This window comes from Phyllostomus hastatus, unplaced genomic scaffold (genome assembly GCF_019186645.2).
Source record: "Phyllostomus hastatus isolate PE091 unplaced genomic scaffold, TTU_PhHast_1.1 phas_scaffold_39, whole genome shotgun sequence".
In the NCBI taxonomy this organism is placed as follows: domain Eukaryota; kingdom Metazoa; phylum Chordata; class Mammalia; order Chiroptera; family Phyllostomidae; genus Phyllostomus; species Phyllostomus hastatus.
Genome location: NW_025334028.1, coordinates 22,089,473 through 22,114,719, shown reverse-complemented (window position 1 = coordinate 22,114,719; position 25,247 = coordinate 22,089,473). Strand labels below are relative to the sequence as shown.

The 25,247-nt window shown below is 36.9% G+C and overlaps 1 protein-coding gene across 2 annotated transcripts in view; it reads right to left on the bottom strand.

Moving 5' to 3' along the window:
* The window catches only part of METAP1 (methionyl aminopeptidase 1), an 83,026-nt gene that overhangs the window by 11,106 nt on the left and 46,673 nt on the right, over nucleotides 1-25,247 (bottom strand). For both annotated transcript variants that reach the window (XR_006783539.1, XM_045820293.1), the window contains exons 3-8: nucleotides 18,133-18,245; nucleotides 15,143-15,203; nucleotides 10,324-10,415; nucleotides 8,769-8,852; nucleotides 4,627-4,765; nucleotides 2,504-2,635 (exon numbers count right to left, since the gene is read on the bottom strand). Coding sequence is in view for 1 of the 2 variants with exons in the window: in XM_045820293.1 (XP_045676249.1) it covers nucleotides 2,504-2,635; nucleotides 4,627-4,765; nucleotides 8,769-8,852; nucleotides 10,324-10,415; nucleotides 15,143-15,203; nucleotides 18,133-18,245 (621 nt within the window). In the remaining variant the exon portion in view is untranslated. The remainder of the gene's footprint in view (nucleotides 1-2,503; nucleotides 2,636-4,626; nucleotides 4,766-8,768; nucleotides 8,853-10,323; nucleotides 10,416-15,142; nucleotides 15,204-18,132; nucleotides 18,246-25,247) is intronic.

The following is a 25,247-nucleotide window of genomic DNA, read 5'->3' as shown; positions in this document are numbered from 1 at the left end:
CCTGAGCCTCATTTCCAACCTGAGATTCAGGTACAACATTATCTTCTCCAGCCAATCAAATTTCTGGGCCAATAGCTCAAGAATTCATTTTAATTAACATTTACTTGCTCTTAACCAGATGTCCCAAGTTGACTTTTGAGGGGGAGAAAGGTTAATGATTTTGAGGAACTATGCTGACTTTCATAAGAATTTTCTTGCATTCCAATTCAAGCCTTCCTATCAGCCCCAGAAAATGGGAAGAAAGGCAAAATTTTAACCCATGTTGCACACAGTATGAAGAACATCCCTAGTCATCAATAACGAGGGACAATGAAAGGGGAGATTTCTCCCCTAACTCTCGAAGTAGAGACAGTTCTGGTTCCAAGGGTGCATAGTAGTATCTGGAGATATTTTTGGCTGCCACAACTAGGAGTGGTGGTGCAAATGGCATATGGCAGGTACAGACCAGGGATGCTACTAGGGAACTTACAGTGTTCAGGACCCTAAAACAAAGAATTATCAAATTCAAAATGCCATTAATGTGTAGGCTGAGAAACCCCATTCGTGAAGGTTAATTTCAACACCTGGTCAAGCTCTCCAATGCTCTGTACCTTGGTGAGCAGCCAAATGAGTGAAAATTGGGCATCAATGATTCATACAAAAGTATTTAGTGCCTTCCAGAGATTAAACAATTTTTGTTCTTTTCTGGCTATGTTATAATGACTTTGGTTTCTGGTAGTTTCTTGGTAAGTTTCTTCCCTATGTCTCTATAAAATATTTCAATCAACTCAGAGAGAAGCAAAAAAGGATATGAACTTTGAACACATTATCTGGCACAAACCCTAACAATTATTTAAAACTAAAGTTTCCACAAATGAGAAACTAAACACTAAAGTTCTCACCTCGCAATACCACCGGGAATATTAAAGCAGTTATTTCAATAACAGTGAATACATAAAAAAGAAATCTCACACATAAATATCACATGCTTTCATTTTTCATTCCTCCAACTTCATTAAATTAATAAAAATTTCATTATCTCCCATGCATGTTAAATGAACTAAAGACAATATAAAGACAATGGATCTGTTACTACAGATAACTATATGTTTAAACCAAGAATCTTGTCCTATCCAATACTTTGTTGATGACAGATCATGGTTATTTTATTTTTTTTGGTGGTGGAGTGGTTGTGGAGGGATGAGGACAAAACACTGAACAATAAAGCTGAAATGCTGTGGATTTCAACTGGAAGTTGTTTGGCCTCAAATTATACCATTTGGTAATAGACTGTTAACATTTGCAACAAGACTTTCCTTCTCTCTCCTCACAAGCTAAGGCATAAACAAAAAAATGTGGATGAACTGTTTGTATGGACAAAGACTGAGAAAAATCCTACAGACATACATCTCTACCCAAAGATACTATTCATTATAGTAGCAAGACATCTAGAAAACATAAAAATCCAATAGGGGAATAGTTGTAGAAATTTTTATTTTATGGAATAGACAGCCATTAAAAGAATGCAGTAGCCTTGGCTAGGTGGCTCACTTGGTTGGAACATTGTCCCACACACCAAAAGGATGTGGGTTCGACCTCCAGCCAGGGCACGTACAGGAGGCAACCAACTGATGCTTCTCTCTCTTTCTCTCTAATCAATAAACATATCCTCAGGTGAAGATTAAAAAAAAAAAACATTTTTAAAAAGAATGCACCCTGACTAGTGTGCCTCAGTGGGTTGGGCATCATCCTGGGAACCAAAAGGTCACCAGTTTGATTCCAGGTCAGAGCACATGCCTGGGTTGTGTGTGGGCCAGGTCTCTGGACAGGGGTGTGTGAGAAGAAACCAACTGATATTTCTCTCCCACTCCTTCTCCTTCCCTTCCCCTTTCTCTAAAAATAAAAATAAAATCTTAAAAAAAAATAAGAGAATGCATGTACATATATGCTAATTTAGAAAAATCCCTAAGCATTATTAGCTAAAAAGTGCCCAATTACAGAATACTACAAATATCATGGTTCCATTTATCCTCACTAAACATATACACAGAAGTATATATGTATGTGTGTGTGTGTGTATTAATGCAAAGGAGGAAAAAACCTGTTGAGAGTTTTGTAATTCTAGAGAAAAGAGATATAAAAAGGAAAGAAAAGAGGCGAGCATAAAGGAGACTCATTCACTTTTCCCTCATAATCTAGCATTGTATTTTAGTTTTTATGAGAACATAATATTTATGAAAGAATAAAAAAGTAGGAAAAAGTTTACACTCAAGAACTATCCATACATTCCTCCTCATCTATCAGCCAAAGAAAGATAGATCACATGAGACAAACTAATTATTCAGTTTATCCTCATCAAAGGATCCTGAATCTTCCTTCCACAATTACTATGAAAACCCAAAGCTCACTCAGGTGAGTGGGAGGCAAAGCCTGGCAGGGAGAGGAATGCCCAGTGCAGTCAGTAATGAGTCATTAAAGACCCATCAACACACAGCAGTTCCACTGGGCACCCAGCTTGGCAGACCTGCGTCGATGGCTTGCATCAGGCACTCATATGTAGTCTGAACCAGCTTCCGTGCTCCCTCATCCACGTCTCCAACAAAAAACGTCTCATTCAGGTCTCCGTGATAACCATTGCGGTAAAGAGTGATGTCCACTGCAAAAGAATGTGCAAATATAAAGACCACATTTGTTTTTATTTCAAAATTGAAGTCATTTCTCCAACATGACAGCATCGAGCAGCTTTATGAAAAAGATAACTTCTGCATTCTCAAATTAGATCCCAATGGATATATAGTTACTATGCGATAGGCACCTTTATCTACAATGCAACTAAGCTCACTGTGAAGGACAGAGACATGGTCATGCAGTGCAAAGCCAGATGGTGGGCTTTTATATACTCTTATAAAGTAGTAATCAGATCATTTATGGCAGAAGAAAAATGCATCCAGGATACATTCATGCAAGACCAATAACCTGAATTAGTGATATTAAATGGAAAACTGCAACATTTGACATTAAACAGAAAATACTGCTTTATTATCTGCAACCGTTTTTTCCCTCCTCCCAGGAAATCGTCCACTATTCTTTACTTATTTTTCAAAAACTCATTTGCCTTTCACTTATTTGTAAGTATTCATCCTTCTGTGTCCCCATGTTTAAGAATACAGATTACTGCCACAGGATAATACATTAAATGTATACTAGACAGCACATTAAATGAGTATTTTTAAACCATGAATTCTCAATCAACCTACAATGTCAGAGTACAGGTGGGCTGGCTCTAGCATAATACACACATCCCTAAAAACCTCACATACTATGCATGTCATAAATAACAGGATTTATATGAAAAACAGGGTTGGGCAAATCCCGCAAAACCTATGGAAGTTCATAAACAGATACTCTAACTAAAGTAGTAACAATCCAAATAAAAACAGCGTTTCCACTGTCATTCACAGCCAGCATCACTGTCAGTGCATTCTGTGCAGCCTTTAACACTTGGGTTCACGCCTCCTTGTTCGATATGTAGGTCCCTGAAGATGCCAGATTACTAAAAAGACCAAGATCATCAACATTAAAAATACTGGGTGGGTCAAAAAGTTCGTTTGGCTTTTTCTGTGAGATAGCTGTAGTAGCACTTGTCTTCAACTTCATTAGAAACAATTTTGTTAGACTGCATTTTGATAGCTGTCATATCAGCATACATTAAAAAAAAATCAAAATTGATGAGTTTTTGTATATCCATTTTAATACTAAAGATGGAAGAAAATACACAGTATTTTGGGCATATTATGCTTTATTATTTCAAGAAAGGTTAAAATCGCAACTGAAACAAAAAAAAAGATTTTGCAGTGTATGGAGAAGGTGCTGTGACTGATCGAACGTGTCAAAAGTGCTTTGCAAAGTTTCTGTAGGAGATTTCTCACTGGACGATGCTCCACTGTTGGGTAGACCAGTTGAAGTTGATAGGGATCAAATTGAGACATTAATTGAGAACAATCAATATTACACCATGTGGGAGATAGCCGACATACTCAAAATATGCAATCAATAAAGTTGTCGCTTGAAAAAAAAAAAAAGAATGTGTCTTATCTTACGGAAAGAAACTAAATGGACTTTTTGGCCAACTCAATACCATCAAGGGAAGCCTTGTTCATCATTTTTTTTTAAATCACAGAGGAAAATATCTGGGCAGCTTCTTCCTCTGCATTTGCAGCTTTCCAAGAAAGCTTAACTTCTTACATGAAGGAAGGCACTTCTGGAGGAATTTTAGCTTTTTTTCCTTAAGATCTTCATATATCACTAAAGATTTCTCTTTCTCTTCAAAAAAGCCTGCCCTGAACTCATTCAAAATAATCAATGGACTAAAAGAAAAAGGTGAAAAATCCCACTTGAATCAACATTATTCCCACATTTCACTGACATATTTATCAATTACATGAGATAATGTGAATTAAAGAAATACATGCTGTAACAAATGCATCATATTAGAAGTATCTTAAACCATAAAAAGGATTCCACAAATTTAAGATTTAAAATTTTAAATATGAAAGAGGATGTTAAAGACAGGAAGTGAAGAAAATCAAGTCACTACCAAACTCTCTACACCTTACTGTTATTTTTGCTCCTGGACATATTTCTTACCATTGACAATATCACCTTCTTGCAAGGGCCGTCTGTCTGGAATCCCATGACAGATCACTTCATTCACTGAAGTACAACAAGACTTTGGAAAATTATAGTAATTCAAGGGAGAAGGATAGCAATTTCTTGCAATGCATGCCTATAATAAATTAAAATACAGAGAAAATAATTTGGGATGTATAAAACAAAAAAATTAATCTTATGCAATTAACCAGATTTTAAAATTTGAAAACTGAAAATTTTGCAGTGCAGGTGCTATTAATGAAGAATTTGCTTAATTATTTTATTTTAGAAATGGCTGTATTTTTATCTTACACAGTAAGTACCAGGGTTTGTGCCAGTCAGACAGGCTGTAGGCAAACCAGTTTACTGATAATAGCAAAGGAAAAGGAAATTTACATATTATATATGTAAATATGAAAATTCTAGTTTAGAATTAACTACTTAAGGAAAATATATTATTTTAAATAAAAAAGAGAAAGTTAATATTAACATGCACTTTTAATGTAATTATAATTTCTTATATAAAAACAGCCCAATATCCTTATAGCCAAAAAAAGAATACTGATATAATTAAGATATGGAAAAGTACTTTACTACATCCATGTGGAACAACAAAGAAACCTCTAAGACAATGGCCTAGTTTTCCATGGCAAGTCCTATTTTACTATAAGATATTTTTATAAAGTGCCAGTCATAGCACATGTAATTTTTTGCCATACTGCCATATAGTCTTCAGATTAATAATTGTTAAATAGTTTCATATAACACAATTTGTGGAATATACCATATTTTGGCAATTTAAATTAAGTTTCTTAATGGCAAAAATCATCACTCCTTGCCAATAACCACATAAATAACACTTCTCCCTTGCTTAACAATTTATTCCTATATTTCTTATAGCAGACTGCCCTAACAATGCCAACTCCATCACTGTGTACCAGCCTTAGGCAACTTAACCTCTCTCTGTCTCAGCTTCCTTACCTACAAAATGGAGATGCTAGTAGTAACTACCTCATGAAGCTGTTAGGATATTAAATGAGCTCCTAAAAGAGCACCTGGCCCATAGGAAATACTCAAAGTGCTATTCCTGCATACTACGTTTTATAACATATGGAACAATAACCAAAACATCATGGTTTATGACATTCTGAATATAAAGTCTTTAAAAACGTACTTATGCTCAAGACACACTGCCAAATTTCCTTTCAAAAGGGTGGTTATATTTATAATACCACCACATTTCATCATCCCCACATAGGCAGAGGATATAAACATTTTTAAAAACAATTACTAATTTAGTAGATCGTTACTTTTTATTTTTTTAAATATACTTAATATATATATATTTTTTATTTTTATTTTTTTATTTTTAGAGAGAAGGGAAGGGAGGAAGAGAGAGAGAGGTATCAACGTGTGGTTGCCTATCATGCACCCCCTATTGGGGCCTGGCCTACACCTTCGATGTACCCTGACTGGGAATCGAAACAGTAACACTTCGGTTCTCAGGACAATGCTCAATCCACTGAGCCATAGCCAGGGCTAATTTAGAAAATCTATGATTTGAATGTTTAATATTCACAGCACATTTAATTAACTTTCCATTAGATTTATTAGCTAGTTATTGCTCTTTTGTGAACAATTATTCATATAATGTATGCATTCAGCTACTATAGAGATAAAGGTCTCTCCTTGAAGGACAGGCAATCTTACAAAAACAAACAAACAAACAAAGAAAACCCAACTTCCAGCCAAGATGGAGGCATACGTAGATACGCTTTGCTTCCTTGCACAACCAAAAGAACAACAACAAATTTAAAAACAAAAACAACCAGAACTGCCAGAAAATTGAACTGTATGGAAGTCTGACAATCTAGGAATTAAAGAAGAAACATTCATCCAGACTGGTAGTTGGAGAGGAGAGGACTCACAGCAAGGCAGCAACTGGTGAACCAGGTGGTCCCACATTTGTGTGCATATAAACTGGGAGGAATAACTGGGGAGTGTGATGACTGAGCAACCCAGGGTTCCAGTGCAGGGATATAAAACCTCAAAGCCTCTGGCTGTAAAATCCTGTAGAGGTTGGCACAGTGGGAAAAACTCCCAGCCTCACAGGAGAGTTTGTTGGAGAAACCCTCTGGGTCCTAGAACGTACACAAACCCACCCACCTGCAAAATCAAAACCAGAAGGGCCTAATTTGCTTGTGGATAGCAGGGAACGTAACTAAAAGTGGGGCAAGAGCTGAGCAAGTGGCACTGTTCCCTCCCTGACTCCCTCCTCCACAGACAGTGCCACAACACAGTGAAGTGGATTGCCCCACCCCGGCCAACACCTAAGGCTCTGCCCCTTACTACGTACGTAACAGGCATGCTAAGACAAAGAAATATGGCCCCAAAAAGAACAGATCAAAACTCCAGAAAAAGAACTAAGCAATGAGGAGATAGCCAACCTATCAGATACAGAGTTCAAAACACTGATAATCAGGATGCTCACAGAAATGATTGAATAGAGATGAAAAGTAGAGGACAAAGTGAAGGCTATGCAAAGTGAAATAAAGGAAAATATACAGGGAACCAACAGGGAAGGGAAGGAAACCAGGACTCAAATCAACGGTTTGTAGTAGAAGGAAAAAATAAACAGTCAACCAGAATAGAATGAAGAAACAAGAATTCAAAAAAAGAAAATGAGGAAAGGCTTAGGAACCTCCGGGGCAACTTTAAATATTCCAACATCTGAATTATAGGAGTGCCAGAAGGCGAAGAACAAGAACAGGGAATTGAAAACTTATTTGAAAAAATAATGAAGGAAAACTTCCCCAATCTGGCAAAGGAAATAGACTTCCAGGAAGTCCAGGAAGCTCAGAGTCCCAAAGAAACTGGACCCAAGGACACACCCTAATTAAATTACCTAAGATTAAGGATAAGGAGAGAATCATAAAAGCAGCAAGAGAAAAGGAGACAGTTACCTACAAAGGAGTTCCTATAACACGATCAGCTGATTTCTCAAAAGAAACCTTGCAAGCAAGGGACTGGGAAGAAGTATTCCAAGTCATGAAAAGCAAGGAACTATATCCATGATTACTATATCCAGCAAAGCTATCATTTAGAATGGAAGGGCAGATAAAGTACTTCCAAGATAAGGTAAAGTTAAAGGGGTTCATCATTGCCGAGTCCTTGTTATAAGAAATGTTAAAGGGACTTATCCAAGAAAAAGAAAATCAGAATTATGAACAGTAAAATGACAATAAACTCACAACTATCAACAACTAAACCTAAAAACCAAAAACAAAATAAGCAAACAACTAGAACAGGAACAATCACAAAAATGGAGATCACATGGAGGGTTATCAGCAGGCACGGGGAGGAGGGAGGATGGGGGAAAAGGTACAGGGAATAAGTAGCATAGATGGTAGGTAGAAAATAGACAGGAGGAGGTTAAGAACAGTGTGTAGAAGCCAAAGAACTTATATGTATGACCCATGGAAATGAACAAAGTAGGGTGGAATGCTGGTGGGAGGTGGGGGGCTGGGTGGAAGTGGATAAATGCAAGAAAAAAATGGTACAACTGTAATAGCATAATCAATAAAATATACTTTAAGAACATATATCCCTATATCATATTTACTGAGTGTAGCAAAAAGTAGGTTTACAGTTGTTCATATGGAAAACAATACAATAATCAATAAATATCAATAAAAGAATGAACTGTTTTATGCAAACACAACTGTAAACCTACTTTTGCCCATCCTGTATCTGGTGTATTTATTGCCTTATTACCATGGATTTGGAAGGGAACTTTTTTTTTACACTAATCCAGTTTCAGAACTTGTATTCTTTTTATTTTAGAGTATCTGATGTATGCAGTGGCATGATTTATTTCAAGTACTAATAAAACTAATCATTTATAAAAGCTAACGTAAAATATTAGGAAATCTGAGGTTTCAGAAACAAAGCATTTCACAGGCACTGAAAGATGCGAATAATGGCTGTTGAATATTTTTTATATTTAAAACAAAGTAAAAATTTGCTTTTAAATTAACTTAGCCAAGTTAACTTAGACATTCAGAACTTGTTTAACTTTTACAGCTCTAAAACATTTAATAATGTGAAAAAATTTCGAAGCATAAAAGTCAAATCCTTACTAAGTGTACAGCATGATCTATTTCTTCAGTAGTTACACCTGGTTTAATCATCCCAGCGGCAATATCCAGTACTTCTCTAGCAAGCTGTAAAAGAGAAACCCTTAATACTTAGTCCATTAAAAGAGAAACGAAATAAAAGTGGAAATTTGTACCTTCTGCACTGTAACAGATTTTGTGAGAGATTCATAAAGTGCATCTCACTTTGAATATTACAACCCTGAATCTCCATTATAAAAACCAGTTGTATTTCCAATGCTCATCAATGAACGTGTGTAAATATATAACTAAAAGTAGACTAACTAGTAAATAGCTCAATAAATTTGATTGATTTCTATGTAAAAATGTACATATGTAGTCTAAATAATAATCAGCTGGTGGAGGTTCAGTCCTGTCATATTTCTCATAATGGGGAAAAAGAAGGGAAATAAAAGAATACATGAATGATTTTCCTCAAAGAATCACAATACATAGTGATAGAAATATAAATGTCTCCAGATTATCAGAGAAAGTATCAAATCACTTTAAAGCACTGAATAAAAACTTTAAGGATCATTTCTAAATAAACACTATCAATTTTTCAGTTTTTTCCTTAGAAAAATGTGGACATGTGACTTCACTTAGCCACTAATACCATACTGTACAGGTATTCACAACGGGAGTTTTAGCTTAACTTTATATAAACCTTAAACTCTGCCCTTCGTTATAATGACCTATGAAATAAATGACAAAATATCATAAAAACCTGGTTCTTAAAAAAAAATACAAGGGGTAACAAAAATAAATTCTCAACTAAATATATATTTTCTGCCATATTCATTTTCAAATAGGATACTTAGGAATAAAACAAATGCTGCACAGAATTATATACTAACAAAAGTTTTTTAAGTATTGGGCTGGCAAAAAAGTTCATTTAGTTTTTCCTGTATGATAGCTCTACTACTGCTTAGTTGTTTTAACTTCATTCGAGACAATTTTGTTAGATTGTATTGTGACAGCTGTTACATCAGTGTACATTTTTAAAAACTTATCAACATTGGTGTATTTTTGTACAGCCATTTTAATATTGAAGACAGAAGAAAATATGCAGCATTTTCAGTGTGTTATGCTTTATTATTTCAAGAAAGGTAAAAATGCAACTGAAATGCAAAACAAGATTTGTTGAGTGTATGGAGAAGGTGCTGTGACTGACCGAACACGTTGAAAGTGTTTTGTGAAGTTTTTTGGTAGTACTGACATTTGGGCCAAACAATTCTTTGCTGTGGGGCTGTCTTAAGCATTGGAATATATTTAGCAGCACACCTGGCCTCTATCCACTAGAAGCCAATAGCAGAAGATAGCCAACATACTCAAAATATCCAAATCAATAAAGTTACTGGTGAAAATGAAAAATGTGTCTTATTTCATGGAAAAAAACTAAACCAATTTTTGGCCAACCCAGTAAGTACGGCTAGTCATAGCCTTACAACATAACACACCTGCCCTTTGTAAATCACTGACTTCATGTCTAACAACTGCTTAAACATGTCCTACAACCATGAGGGAAAAAAATGCTTACCCTACATACGAGCCGCATTCCTTCTATATCTTCAGATGAGAGTAATTTAATTTGAGAGGTACCTTTAAGCGCCTGTTCAGATTCAGACATTCCTGGAAAGGAAAATCAGTAAGGAAAAACACGTGAACAGAGGGAAGATGTAGTTATTAGGCATAATTATTTTCCCAATGACATAATAAGTTTCACTATTTCACACAAGGGTATTTTGTATTTTGGAGGGTCTGGGCCAGATTTCTCAAAACAATATTTTCAACATAAAAAGGAAATTTGCTAAATAAACTGAAGAATTCTAAATAACAAATTTACAGATCTATTAGAATTCAGTCTATATGGATTACTTGTTATATGATAGGCAGTGTGCTAATAAGGTCAGTAAGTGATTCCCATTCAAACAGTAGCACAAAATTTACAAACTGCTTTCATGATCACCATCGCATAATGAAACTATGCACCAGCAACTGAAGAATCAATTACACACATGTATTTTTTTAAATAGGAACCTAAGTCAGTGTTTTTCAAGCTGCTGTTGGTGGCCTATTAATATGTGCTATGACTAGTATTTTTAAAATAAGTAAAATAAAACAGAGTATATCATACAAGGAGTAGGGATAAGTGCTACTGTGAAATGTTTGTTGATTTACACAACATGCATACACATATACACAGATCATATTATAAAATATATTTCTCACTCTGGGTTACAATAAAAAAATATGGAAAAATATTGCCCTAAAATCTTCATTAATAAAATTACCTGAACTCTTATTATTCATATATATTTAAAAATATTAGAGCCAGTACACTAATTATTTCAAAATCTGGCAAAAAGAATATATATACTTTTATAAATGCTGATATAAAAATCCCAATTAAAATATTAAACAGAATCCAAGATACATATAATACACCATGACTGAAGTGAGATTCATTTTGCAAAGGCAAAGATAGTTAACTATTAACAAATCTAATAATTCACCACAGATTAAGGAAGGAAAAGTAAATCAATGATCATCTAGAAAGTTAATTCTGATAACACAGCCAGCACAATAACTATAAATCTCAAACCAAGAACCTACATCATGGAATGCCCACTATCTGCACCACTATTTAACACTGTCCACACAGTACCAGCAGGTGTTTAAACAAGAGGAAGAAATAAAACATACAAATTAGAAAGAAAAGAACAAAACCTTTATCAATTTCAGATATGATTAATATATCCCTAGAGTAGGACCCCTGGCAAGTTGGCAGATTATAAGATAAATATGTCAAAATCAGTAACTTTCCCATATACAAATGAAATGAGCTAGAAGATATAGAAGATAGTATTTAAGAATAACTAAAAAAAAATAAAGTATCAAGGAATAAACTTAATGAAAGACCTAATGAAGAAAAATTTTAAAATACCACTGAAAGAGATAAAGGAGACTTAAATAAAACAGAAAAACATACCCCGTTCTTGGATAGGAAGCCTCAATATTATAAAGGTGTCAATTCTTCCAAAATTAGTCTATAAATTTAATACTATCCCAGTAAAAAAATGCAACAGGGTATTTTAGGGAACCAGACAAACTGATTCCAAATTTCATATAAAAAAACAAACATGTAAGAATAGCCAGGAAAATTCTGAAAAAGAGGAAAGGTGAAGGCAACAAGGCCTACCAATTAAAACATTATATAGGTATTATAATTAAGAGTTTGACAATGGCACATGATTAGACAAATGGGTCAATGAAACAGAATATAATAAAAAAACAGACTCACAGACCTGTGAGAATTTAATGTAATTATATTATACAAAATTTTAAATCAATAGGAAAAAGATATTTTAAATAACTAGTAATCTGAAAACCAGATATTCTTTCAGGGAGGGAGTTACATCCATATTTAATTCTTTATACTAAATAAAAATGTCAGTGATAAAAAGACTGAAACCATAAAAACAGTGGAAGAAAAAAATGGAAAAATATTTTTATAATCTCTGAACCAAGAGGGTCTCTCTAGGTCATTAAGCTATAGATACCTTAAAAGATAACATGGATAAATTTTATTAGAGAAAAATGCTGAAAATGTGTCATAAATGTAATGCTATAAACGGAGACAAAATGCAAATGTTCATTTGGGATAAAACAGTTACAGCACATAACATCAAAGGATTATTTTCCTTAGTATAGAAAGAGTGCTTATAAATCAGGATGGAAAAACTAGTAACATAATTGAAAAAAAAAGGCTAAGGATGAATAGTTCAAAAGGAAAGAAAATGCAACGGCTTTTAGCATATACGATGTTCAACCTTATTCATAATTTAAAACTACACATTAAAATAACAGCAAAATACCATCTTTTATCTTTCAGTTTAGCACAGATCACAAAGTTTGATAATACACTACTGCTGGGGAAGATAAGGGAAAGAAGAGACTCCTATATGTTAATGAAAGTAACAACTGGCAAAATCTCTAACATTTGTTTTATCTCTCAAAATAAAAAATGCATGTATTCTTTGATCCAGCTTTTTTACTTCAAGCAATTAACCTACAGAAATACTCTCACATGTACCTAAACACGTAACTTGAAAGAACAGTTACCACAGTCAAAGAAGTAAAAAATCGGGAAGTAATCTGAATACACAGTAGGAAGAGCCTGGTTTAATAAATTATGATATATCCACACAATGAAACACTTGTCATTAAAAAGAAACATGTAGTTTTATGGGCTCATATGGACCTCTTTACAAGATGTACTGAGAGAATATAACAGGGTGAAAAGATATATATAGTTTCTTCCTATTTTGGGAGAACAGCTGATATGTGCACACACATAAAATATCTCTGGACAGTTCGGCAACTCTTGTTAATAGTTCTTTTATCTTTAGGGAGTAGGACTTTCTTTTCCCTGTGTAATATTTTATCATATTAGAATTTACCATGTCTATGTATTTTTTTAAAGATTTTATTTATTTATTTTTAAAGAGGGAAGGGAGGGAGATAGACAGAGAAACACCAATGTGCGGTTGCTGGGGGTTATGGCCTGCAAGCCAGGCATGTACCCTGGCTGGGAATTGAACCTGGGACACTTTGGTTCCCAGCCCGTGCTCAATCCACTGAGCTACGCCAGCCAGGGCTTACCATGTCTATGTATTTTTAAAAATTATATTTAAAATATTAAATACAGGCTAAGGAAATTATTCATCCTGAAGAGGTATGTATCATTCAGACTATCTTTTCCTTCAATGAATTGGGTTGGCCAAAAAGTTTGTTTAGTTTATGCTATTAAAATAAAAGACACATTTTTTATTTTCACCAATAACTTTATTGATTTGGATATTTTGAGTATGTCAGCTATTTCATGTGTGATATAATGTTGACTATTCTTAATGTCTCAATTTGATCCCTATCAACTTCAACTGGTCTACTCAACTGTGGAGCATCGTCCAGTGAGAAATCTCCAACACAAAACTTCGCAAAGCACTTTAGACATGTTCGATCAGTCACAGCACCTTCTCCATGTACTGCACAAATCTTTTTTTGCATTTCGGCTTCATTTTTACCTTTTTAAAATAATAAAATAATAATTTTACTATTTCGGCAACATAATGTGCCAAAATGTTGCATATTTTCTTCTATCTTCTATATTAAAATGGCTACACAAAAATCCACCAATTTTGATGGTTTTTTTAAATGCACACAGATATGACAACTGTCACAGTACAATCCAACAAAATTGTTTCCAATGAAGTTAAAGACAACTAAGCACTACTAGAGCCATCTTAGGGAAAAAAACAAATGAACTTTTTGGCCAACCCAATATCTGAAACAGTAAAGTTTAACTAAATTTTTAAATTATATTGATAAAATGTAATTGGTTCTGTACTTCTTAGAGAACAAAGCAATAGTAGCTTAGCTTAACAGATTTAACTACACGAAAATACTGATATTCAACTGTTTTTGGCATGCAAAAGCAGTAATTTCACATAATCCAACTTAAATTATATCTACAGGCCCAAAAAGGTCAGAGATTGCTCCACTTTCTACTGCAAATTATCTACCTTCTCTATGTGCCTCACTATCATCATCTATAAAATGAAAAAGACAACAGAACCACCCCAGGAATAACATATGTGAGAACTTAGCACAGTGCCTGACACATAGTTATAAAAAAATAAAGATCAGTTATAGAATCATCATCATTACTACTACTATAATTATTACCATTACTGCTGGTTCTATTACTGCTGTAGTCCAGTCTTTCTATTTTTTTTTTAAGACTGTGTTTGTTTAGTTTTAGAGAAAGGAGAAGGAAGTGAGAAAGGAAAAGAAAGAAACATCAATGTGCAGTTGCCTGTCTCACGCCCCCTACTGGGGACCTGGCTCACAACCCAGTCATGTGTCCTGACTAGGAATCAAACTGGTGACCATTTGGTTCGCAAGCTGGCACTCAACCACTAAGCCACACTTGTCCAGTCTTTAGTTAGGCATGCATTTTAGGCCTACACAATCTGTGTTTGTTTAATTAAAGTAAGAGGACATGTTAAAATCAAACTTTTTTTAAACCTAGAATTTGATATAACACATTATATTATGTCGAATGTAGTCTGTAACATCTACACAATGTTTTCACAATGGGGCAGATTTCTTGGAAGAAAAGAATCTTTAATCTTCACAAATGTAAAAGCCATATTTACATTTATTAGAAATCCAGCACTAAAACAAAAAGCAAAGCAAGCATTGAAAAATTTCTCCAAGAAAAAACACTCCTTTATTTTACAGTAGTCATCAGGCTTACAAATTGAAAACTGAGGAATCGGCACAACAGAACTTACCTAAAGGGTGATCAGCATAATCTGGTCTTTGAATATAACTTGGCACTGGCCTTGTTGGCATCTAAAAATATCAAAGACGTATGTTAGTTAAAACCAATTCAAATATGAAAACACTTTTCATAATTAAAATTTACTAACAAAGGATGTTAAAGTGGGAGAAAAACACTAACAAGTTATTTCATTTAAATGAAAAAAGTTTTAAATGACAACTTAATTATCATAATATACCTATTTCACGAAGATTAAGCTTCATTTCCCTAGTGCTAATACCAGTTAAATATCATAAGGGGGAGAGTGGCCAAGGCCATTAAGGATTTAACATCACATGTAGATATCCAGGTGCCCATGTTGTTCCCAAGAAACTGGCAAACCAACAACAATAAAATAATGTCTCTACGTAAATATACACCATTACATCCCTGATCATTATCTCTGGGAGGTAGGATTAAAAAGCATTCTTATATTGTTGATATCTGTCCAAATTTTTAAAGATGCATTTCTTTTATTTTAAAAAGAAAATCAGTAAAAAATTTAAATATTTATGGATGACAAATTTTAACTTAAATGGATTCCTCTGTTGACCCTCTGAAAACCATCTGACAAAAAGCACAGAAAGGGGTGAGAGTGGTAGGAAACCATATCAAAAGTAAGGCCAAAATACACATTAAAAAATTTTAGAATAGTGATATACACCACCATCATGCCAGCCAGACAACAGCTATTCTACCACTTTCTTTTTTCTTTTATTTTTTAAAATATATTTTATTGATTATGCTATTACAGTTGTCCCATTCCCCCCTTCCCTCCCCTCCACCCTGTACCCCCTCTCCCACCCACATTCCCCTCCTTTAGTTCATGTCCATGTGTCATACTTATAAGTTCTTCAGCTTCTACATTTCCCATACCATTCTTTCCCTCCCCGTCTATTTTCTACCTACATTCTATGCTCCTTATTCTCTGTACCTTTTCCCCTCTCTCCTCCTCCCACTCCCCTGTTGCTAACCCTCCATGTGATCTCCATTTCTGTGGTTCTGTTCCTGTTCTAGTTGTTTGCTTAGTTTGTTTTTGTTTTTTAGGTGTGGTGGTTAATAATTCTGAGTTTTTTGTCATTTTACTGTACGTTTTTTATCTTCTTTTTCTTAGATAAGTCCCTTTAACATTTCATATAGTAAGGGCTTGGTGATGATGAACTTCTACATTTCCCATACTATTTAACTTGACCTTATCTGAGAAGCACTTTATCTGCCCTTCCATTCTCAATGAAAGCTTTGCTAGATAGAGAAATCTTGGATGTAGGTCCTTGCCTTTCATGACTTCAAAGACTTCTTTCCAGCCCCTTCTTGCCTGTAAGGTCTCTTTGGAGAAATCAGCTGACAGTCTGATGGGAACTTCTTTGTAGGTAACTGTCTCCTTATCTCTTGCTGCTTCTAGGATCCTCTCCTTCATTTTAATTTTGGCTAATGTAATTATGATGTGCCTTGGTGTGTTTCTTCTTGGGTCCAACTTCTTTGGGGCTCTCTGAGCTTCCTGTATTTCCTGGAAGTCTATTTCCTTTGCCAGATTGGGAAAGTTCTCCTTTATTATTTGTTCAAATAACTTTTCCACTTGTTGTTCTTCCTCTTCCCCTTCTGGCACCCCTATAATTCAGATGTTGGAATGTTTAAAGATGTCCTGGAGGTTCCTAAGCCTCTCCTCATTTTTTTGAATTCTTGTTTCTTCATTCTTTTCTTATTGGATATTTCTTTCTTTCTTTCTTCTGGTCCACACCATTGATTTGAGTCCCAGTTTCCTTCCCCCATCACTATTGGTTCCCTGTATATTTTCCTTTATTTCACTTAGTGTAGCCTCATTTTTTCATCTAATTTGCAACCAAATTCAACCAATTCTGTAAGCATTCTGATTCCCAGTGCTTTGAACTGTGCATCTGATAGACTGGCAATCTCTTCGTTGCTTAGTTGTATTTGTTCTGGAGCTTTGATCTGTTCTTTCATTTGGGCTATTTTATTTTTGTCTTGTCTTGATGCGCCCATTACATAGTGAGGGGCAGAGCCTTAGTTGTTTACCCAAGTGGGGCAACCCAGTTGTGATGCTGTATGTGGAGAGGGGTCCAAGAGGGAACAATGGCGCTTGCTCCACTCTCTGCTGGATTTCACTCCCTTCCACCACTTCCCCCAAGCAAACTGGGCCCTTCTGGTGATAATTTTCTTCTGGATGGGCTTGTGTATGTTCTAGGACCCTGTGGGTCTCTCCAATGAACTCTCCTGTGAGGCTGGGAGTCTGTCCCGGAACCTCTACCCCCACAGGTGTTTTCAGTAGATGTTTTGAGGCTTTATGCCCCCACGCTAGAGCCCTGGGTTGTGCAGTCTGTCCTTCTCCCCAGTGTTGCCTGGTTTATCTGTGCATGAATGTGGGATCACCCAGTCCGCCACCCACCTTGCGTGCCATGCCCCTCCACAATCTGCTGTCTCGCTGGGTCCACCAGGCGCCACCTTGCACACCCGGGGTCTACCAGCCACTGCTTTTTTTGTCGTGACCCCTCTCCACCCAGCTGCCCCACTCCACCCTTCCTACCTGTCTGGATGAATGTGTCTATTTTAACTCCTTGGTTGTCGGACTTCCATACAATTCAATTTTCTGTCAGTACTGGTTGTTTTTTTGTTTCTAATTTTTTGTTGTCCTTATTTTGGTTGTGCGAGGAGGCGCTGTGTGTCTACCTACACCTCCATCTTGGCCAGAAATCCCACTTCCTTTTTTTGAGATTAAAAAAGTTTTCATCCTTTCATCTAAAATTTTTTCTCCTTTTTCATGATTGCCAATTATCCCTATTAACTTCCAAATAATGTACCCATAAAAAGTGCTAAAAATGCAAATAATCCTGATTATATGGATTCATAATATGAATACAAATTAGAGGTACCATTTTTAGGGAACTGAAAACTCTGAAAATTGGTTTAAAAGAATGTGAAATTTTTATTACCTTATTTACTCACCAGTGGATAATGTGGTCGGAGTTTACCAGTGTATCGATAACCTGCCCATGGGTCAGTGTTAATATCACCTTCTAGAGTCCAGGAAGACACTTCTCGCTTTGCCTTTTCATCTTCTGCATGACGGATGGATGAAAGAAGAGGAGAGAGAAAAAGAAATGCCTTAGTGGTCAAGCTACTAAGCAGCATCATATTTTATCTCTCGTTTGAAAGCCACACCAAAGAGCCCAGGCACAAAAATTCAGCCACCTCTCATCTTAACCTCTATCATCAAAGCTATTGCTTTCTTGCTATGTGTACAACCCTACGATACCTCAAATATCTAAGTGTCTTGTGAGAAAAAGCCCAAGCTAACCATATTGTAAGCTTTTATACAATATCAACTAGGAGCAGCTCATAGTAGAACACCTTTTCTCAAGTAAATGCTAAATGTATTCTCTCTACAGTATCAATGTATAGGAAGCCCGTTTTGAAACACAAAATCTGAGCCTAGGCAAAATTTCTGAGATCGTGTATTACAAATGAATTCTGTGCTCTTATTAAAAGGACAGATTCTAAATAACTCCAAAGCAAATTTAAAGTAAAAGAAAAAATTAAAATTTCCCACTTAGTTGATGAATATTTCAAGTCAATATTTCAAATTGCTTTAAAAATTTCATGAGCATCATTTGCCTTTTTTTCCAGGACAGGAATAACAGGAGGTAGGAAAAGGTAAAAAATAATGGGATGGAACAATCAGTAGAAAGTTACTGAAAACTCAGTATAAAATTTTAAGAATCACAACTTCCCACCCCATTACCAGGTTAGTCATTAATACATAATGCTGTATTTACTGAAATGCACCTAAGGCCCCTTTTCACACAGAACAGACTCTCTACAGTATCTGATATCAGCAAACTGACTGCACCTCTAACTACAATGTAAAATAAAACAACTAATAAACAGAACCTTAAATAGCAGGAGTTAAAATCCCTCCTTGACTAAGTATCTACCCATATATTTCCCAAGCACATTTATCTTTTCCTGATTACTGCCATGTTGTCACAAGTTTTAAAAATCAGGCTTCAAATCATTTTAGAAGTGTATGAGGAAAAATACAACTCCCCTTTAAAACAATCTATTTAAAATACAAAATTAAGAAGTGATGATATCACACTAAATTAAGCTGGTGAGGAATGGTGAAATGGGTGAAGGTGGTCAAAAGGTACAAAATTCCAGTTATAACAAACGAGTTCTGGAGATGTAATGTACAGCATGGTGACTGAAGTAAACAAAAACAACAAAGACAATCTAGTCACATTTCCTCATTTTACACATGACAAAAGTGAGTTAAGGAGGGTCAGGCAGGCAGAGATATGTGGGGGGAATGCAAAAATACAGCCAATCCATTCACACTCTGGAAGAGAATACAAATATAATATTACATATAAAGGAATAGAAAAAAATAATAGAAAAAAATGAAAGAAAAGCTCTACTGTGCTACTGAAATTTTAAATATCTTTCTCCCCTCTGGAGTTCAAGAAAGCCACTGTGAATATTAATGTCAATAGGGAGACTGTCTCTGGTCCCAGGACAAAAATGGACTGCCTTTACTGCCACAGGGTCAAACATTATAGAAAGGTTAGAAATGCAGGCTCGCTGAGAACTGCTTCAGTTATGCATTGCATCAAGTGCTTTTGTCTGAAACATGAACCTCAAGAATGATTTTCACTGAAACCTAGGAGAGAATAACAATCAAGATGCAGGCTTTTTGCTTTAACATACTCCTAAGGAGTAAGCAAGGAGAAGGAAGTAAAATTTTTCAAACCTTGCTGATCTGCATTCTAAGCCTTCCACAATTTACTTTCGAAAGAGAATTAAAAGACCTCCAACAAATAACCAAAAAGCTACCTAAGTGAGACTGAAATTTGGCAAGTTGTTTTAGAATAAACATTTCAAAAGTCAGTTTGTTTACATTTCAGGATCAATTTGATCTGAGCCCTAAATGCTAGGCACATAATGGACATATAATTAATCTGAATTGGACTGGGGATTGGTAACGAAATTCCAAATTGACGAATCTTTTTCAAAAACCTGTGAAAACACTGGGCAGTGTAAATAAAAACCTGCAAGCTGTCTCTCAAACATTTCTATGAAATGGGACCAGGTAAGCTAGAGGTAGGGTCAGAGAATACCTGCTACGTTCATAATCTGGCTCAGAGTACATCACATGCAGGCTTTGGTCTTTAAAAAAATCCGTGGAGGATTCTTTCCAGTCAGCTGATATAAAATAACTGCATATATCAAGTTTTGCCTAGGATAGTACCATCTGATCACAATTCTGACTCAGTTCTTCCAGAGATGACTAGTAAGTAGTTTGGGAGCACCTATTATAACTCCGTACATATGTTAAGCTCCTTCCATGGATTTATTTATTTAATTTTCAGAAAAGACTTAAAATTTCTGTAGTTTGGAGGTCAAGCTCAAAATAATGCCTGTTTGCAAAGCTTGGTGGAACCAGATCTGAAACATGACATAAAACCTATATGCAATCCAAAAATCAAGCACACTTGTTTGGATGGTAGAGAAGTGGAATAAAGGATTATTTAGTTTTGGTGTTTTGTTTTGTTTTTTGAAGGAGTTTTTACAGCATATTTTTGGCTACTCAAAAAACAATCTGTCAAATGCTTCCATCTTTTAATTTAGGAAATAGGAGACAAAGAAACACACTATAAGAGGTCTGTCCAGAAAGTATCCATCCATGTAATGTGAAAAATAGACATTTCCTGAAGAAGATATAAGAAACATTGTACACAGGGCAATGATACCTAAGTCCCCTTCAAAGCAGGCACCTTCGGGCCTCACATAGTTTCCCCAGTAGCTATCAGCTGCCCTGTCACATTTTCTTGATTCTCATCGATGGCCTGAAATCTCTTTCCTTTCAAAGGTGATTTTAATTTTGAGAAAAGCCAGAAGTTGCTGGTGCCAAATCTGGGCTGTAGGGGGGCTGAGTCGCTGGGGTGATTTGATGTTTTGCCAAGAAACTCTGCATGAGATGTGATGCATGAGCAGGCACACTGTCGTAATGAAGATGCCAGTCACTCATAGCTGATTGCCCATAGCTGCGGCCTTCTGAATCATCCGCATAGTTTCCAGGGGAATGTTCAAGCTTAATGCAAACTTTGATGCAGATTTGTTGCTCTACTTGCTCAGTCATTTTGAAAGTGATGGCCACACAGTACACTCAACGGCGCCTACTGTCCCCACGGACTAGTACAGTGGTGGTATCAATGTTCACACATGTGCATTCCAGTCCACTCTCCTTGGCTGCCAGTCTATTCTCCATCAAGTCACACAAACCATTCTCCTTATAGTAACAATGGCTGGATTTTCTTTTCTGGATAGACTATTTTACACACACACACACACACACACACATACACACACACGGTCTGGAACAAATAACACCTCCTTTTTTATTACAAAATCACAAGCATCTACTTCTGTAACATAACAGTATCACACTCAAACACACCATATGACATTTTAGGTAAAATGTTCAAATTAAAACTATAAATTATTATACCCATATTATTACCCTATCAACCACACTCAAGCAGGTATTACTTCTACTGGACCCTGTATATTAGTGATATAGGACAAGAGTGCAGAATAACAGAGCATTAAGATGTGAAAGTGCTACAACTTTTACAGATCAGACTAAAAGCAAATGCTACTATATACACTCTGACAGGAAACATGACACAGGAAATATGCACCCCCTGGAAACAAAAACAGCTGAAAGACTGCAGCACAGGTAAACACAGCTCGCCTCCTCACACAATCACAACTAAATTATAGAACAATCATCATTCAGACTGTAAGATCTCGAGCTGAATGGAAGTCCTACAACTACAAATTAAAGAACAAACTACATCGTGACTGGCAGGAGGGGCAGAGATGCAGAATAGTCTGGCCCCACACCCACGTGTCAGGAGGCAGGGATATCTTAGGAGTGAAGCATCCCAGCCCCACCACAGGCCCCCAGCCCAGGGTTGTAGTGCCAGGAAGATAAATCCTAATAACTTCTGCTTGTAAAAACGAGTGGGGATTGAGGCTTTTGATGACAGAAACTGAGGGAATCCTTGGAAGTTCCTTTTAAAGGACTTGCACAAAGACTTACTCAGATATACTTGCTCTGACATCCAGTGCAGGGGCAGCAAAGTGAAAGGCACCAGAGACACACAGGGAGGAAATGAATGCCTAGCATCAGATTGAGAGCTGAAGGGTAGCTTTCTCTCAGACTGAAGTGCTGGCAGAGGTCACTGTTCCTTTTCCAAACCTTCCCCTCACACAGCAACAGAGAGCCAGCAGGTGGGCTCCTTTTCAGAGAGTCCACCAACCTGGATCACACTGTTTACCCCATTCTGCTAATTCCCTGAGGCCATGCATCACCCAAGTTGCACATCAACCCAAGGTGTTTCTGGTTGTTTTTCCACACGAATGGTTTGTCTTGGTCCATGCTTCAGATTTTCCTAAATTCTTCCAAACAAGCAGCATCTGGCTTCAAAGAGCCCCGTATATCTCGCTAAGTTGCCCCAGGCCCAGCACTAGCAGCGGCTGGCCTTGCTTCACAACTTGGTCTGTCCTGGGTACCTCCAAGCCCAGAATAAGTAGCAGCCATTTGTAGATAGCTTTGTAGCTTATGATGTGTGACCCCGGGCAGAACTCAGGGGGTCGCTGACCCTGGATATGCTAGGAGCAATCAATGCTGAACTATAAAATAGGGTGTACACAATGCACAGAGTGGGCACACCTCATGTACACAGCTTGGATAATAGCAAAGGCAGTGCCACTGGGCCCTACTAGACAACTACTATATTAGGCCATTCTATCAAGCCTGAGAGCTGCAGCAGCTCTACCAAATACATAGAAACAAACACAGGGAGGCCACCAAAATGAGGAGACAAGGAAACATGGCTCAGATGAAACAAGGCCCTGCTCCAGACAGTCATTGGCAAATGAAAGGATAGAACAAAACTCCAAAGAAAGAACAAAATAAAATGGACACAAGCAAGCTACTAGATACAAAGTTTAAAACACTGGTTATAAGGATGCTCAATGAACTTACAGAAAGATCAGATGAACTCAGAGAGAACTTCAACATATAAAAGGACTAGAAATGAAGGACACACTAACTGAAATGAAGAACAATTTACAGAGGATCAACAGTAGAGTGAATGAAGCTGAGAATCAAATCAGCATTTGGGATATAAGGAAGCAAAAAAAAAACCAACCAATCAAACTTCAATAAGAAAAAAGAATACAGACAAAAAAGAGGATGGTGTAAGGTGCTTCTGGGACAGCTTCTGGGCAACTTCAAGTGTACCGACATTTGCATCATGGGGGTGCTGGAAGAAGAGAGACAGCAAGAAATTGGAAACCTATTTTAAAAAATAATGAAAGAGCCCTGGCTAGTGTGGATCAGTGGATTGAGTGATGGTCTGCAAACAAAGGATCACTGGTTCAATTCCCAGTCAGGGCACATGCCTGGGTTGTGGGCCAGGTCCACGGCTAGGGGCTTGTGAGAGGCAACCACACACTGATGTTTCTCTCCCTCCCTTTCTCCCTTCCTTTCCTCCTTCTAAAATAAATAAATGAAATCTTAAAAAAAAATAATGAAAGAAAATTTCCCTAACTTGGTGAAGAAAACAGACATACAAATTTAGTAAGTGCAGAGAGTACCAAAATGAGATGACCTCAAAAAGGCCCACATCAAAACACATGATAATTAAAATGCCAAAGGTTAAAGACAAAGAGATAATCTTAAAAGAAGCAAAAGGAGTTAGTTACCTATAAGGAAGACCCCATAAAACCATCAGCTGATTTTTCAAAAGAAACTGTAGATTAGAAGGTAGTGGCAAGAAATAGTCAAAGTGATGAAAAGCAAGGCCCTACATGAGGCCTTGAAAACCAAGATTATTCTACCCAGAAAGGCTATAATTTAGAATCAAAGGACAGATAAAGAGCTTCCCAGGCAAGTAATAACTAAGGGAATACATCACCACCAAACCAGCATTATATGAAATGTTAAAGGGTCTTCTTTAATGATAAAATAAAAAATATGGGACTTCCGGCCAAGATGGAGGCATAGGTGGGTGCATCATACGTCCACACACAACCAAGATTGGAACAACAATTTAGAAGCAGAATAACAACCAGAACTGACAGAAAATTGATCTGAACGGAAGTCGGACAGCCAAGAAGTTGAAATAGACCCGTTCATCCAGACCGGTAGGAGCGGCGGAGATGAGCAGCCAGGCGTGGAGAGCAGAGAGAATTGGGCGCATAAGGCATCCAGGGCGCGCAAGATCGCAGCAGGTGGACCGTGAGTACACAAGCGGCAGCTGCCAGACCCAGTGAGGCGACAATTGTGGAGCAGGGCAGACCGCGCAACCCAGGACCCCAGAGAAGGGACTGAGGTCCCATGGAGAACGGAGCAACCGCCATTGTTCTCTCTCGCCCCCGCCCCCACATACAACACCACAATCCAGCGATTGGGGTGCCCAGCCCTGGTGAACACCTCAGGTTCCGCCCCTCACCGTAACAGGAGTGACCAGACCAAAAAAAAGAGAGAGATGGCTCAAACAGAACAAATCAATACCCCAGAACTCATTCTTTTAAGCTACCGAGAGATAGCCAATCTATTAGATGCACAGTTCAAAACACTGGTGATCAGGAAGCTCACAGAATTGGCTGATTTTGGTTGCAAATTAGAGGAACAAATGCAGGTTACGATAAAAGAGATGAAGGAAGATGCACAGAGAACCAATACTGATGGGAAGGAAACTGGGACTCAAAACAATAGAGTGGGGGGACTTCCGGCAAGATGGAGGCATAGGTGGACGCACCATACCTCCACGCACAACCAAGATCAGAACAACAACAATTTAGAGGCAGAATAACACCCAGAACTGACAGAATTTATCTGAATGGAAGTCGGACAGCCAAGAAGTTGAAGTAGACCCATTCATCCAGACCGGTAGGAGGGGCGGAGACAAGCAGCAGGGCGTGGGTTGCAGCATGGGTCTCGGCGCAGAGAGCAGTGGGCACATAAGGCAACCGGGAGCGCGTAAGGC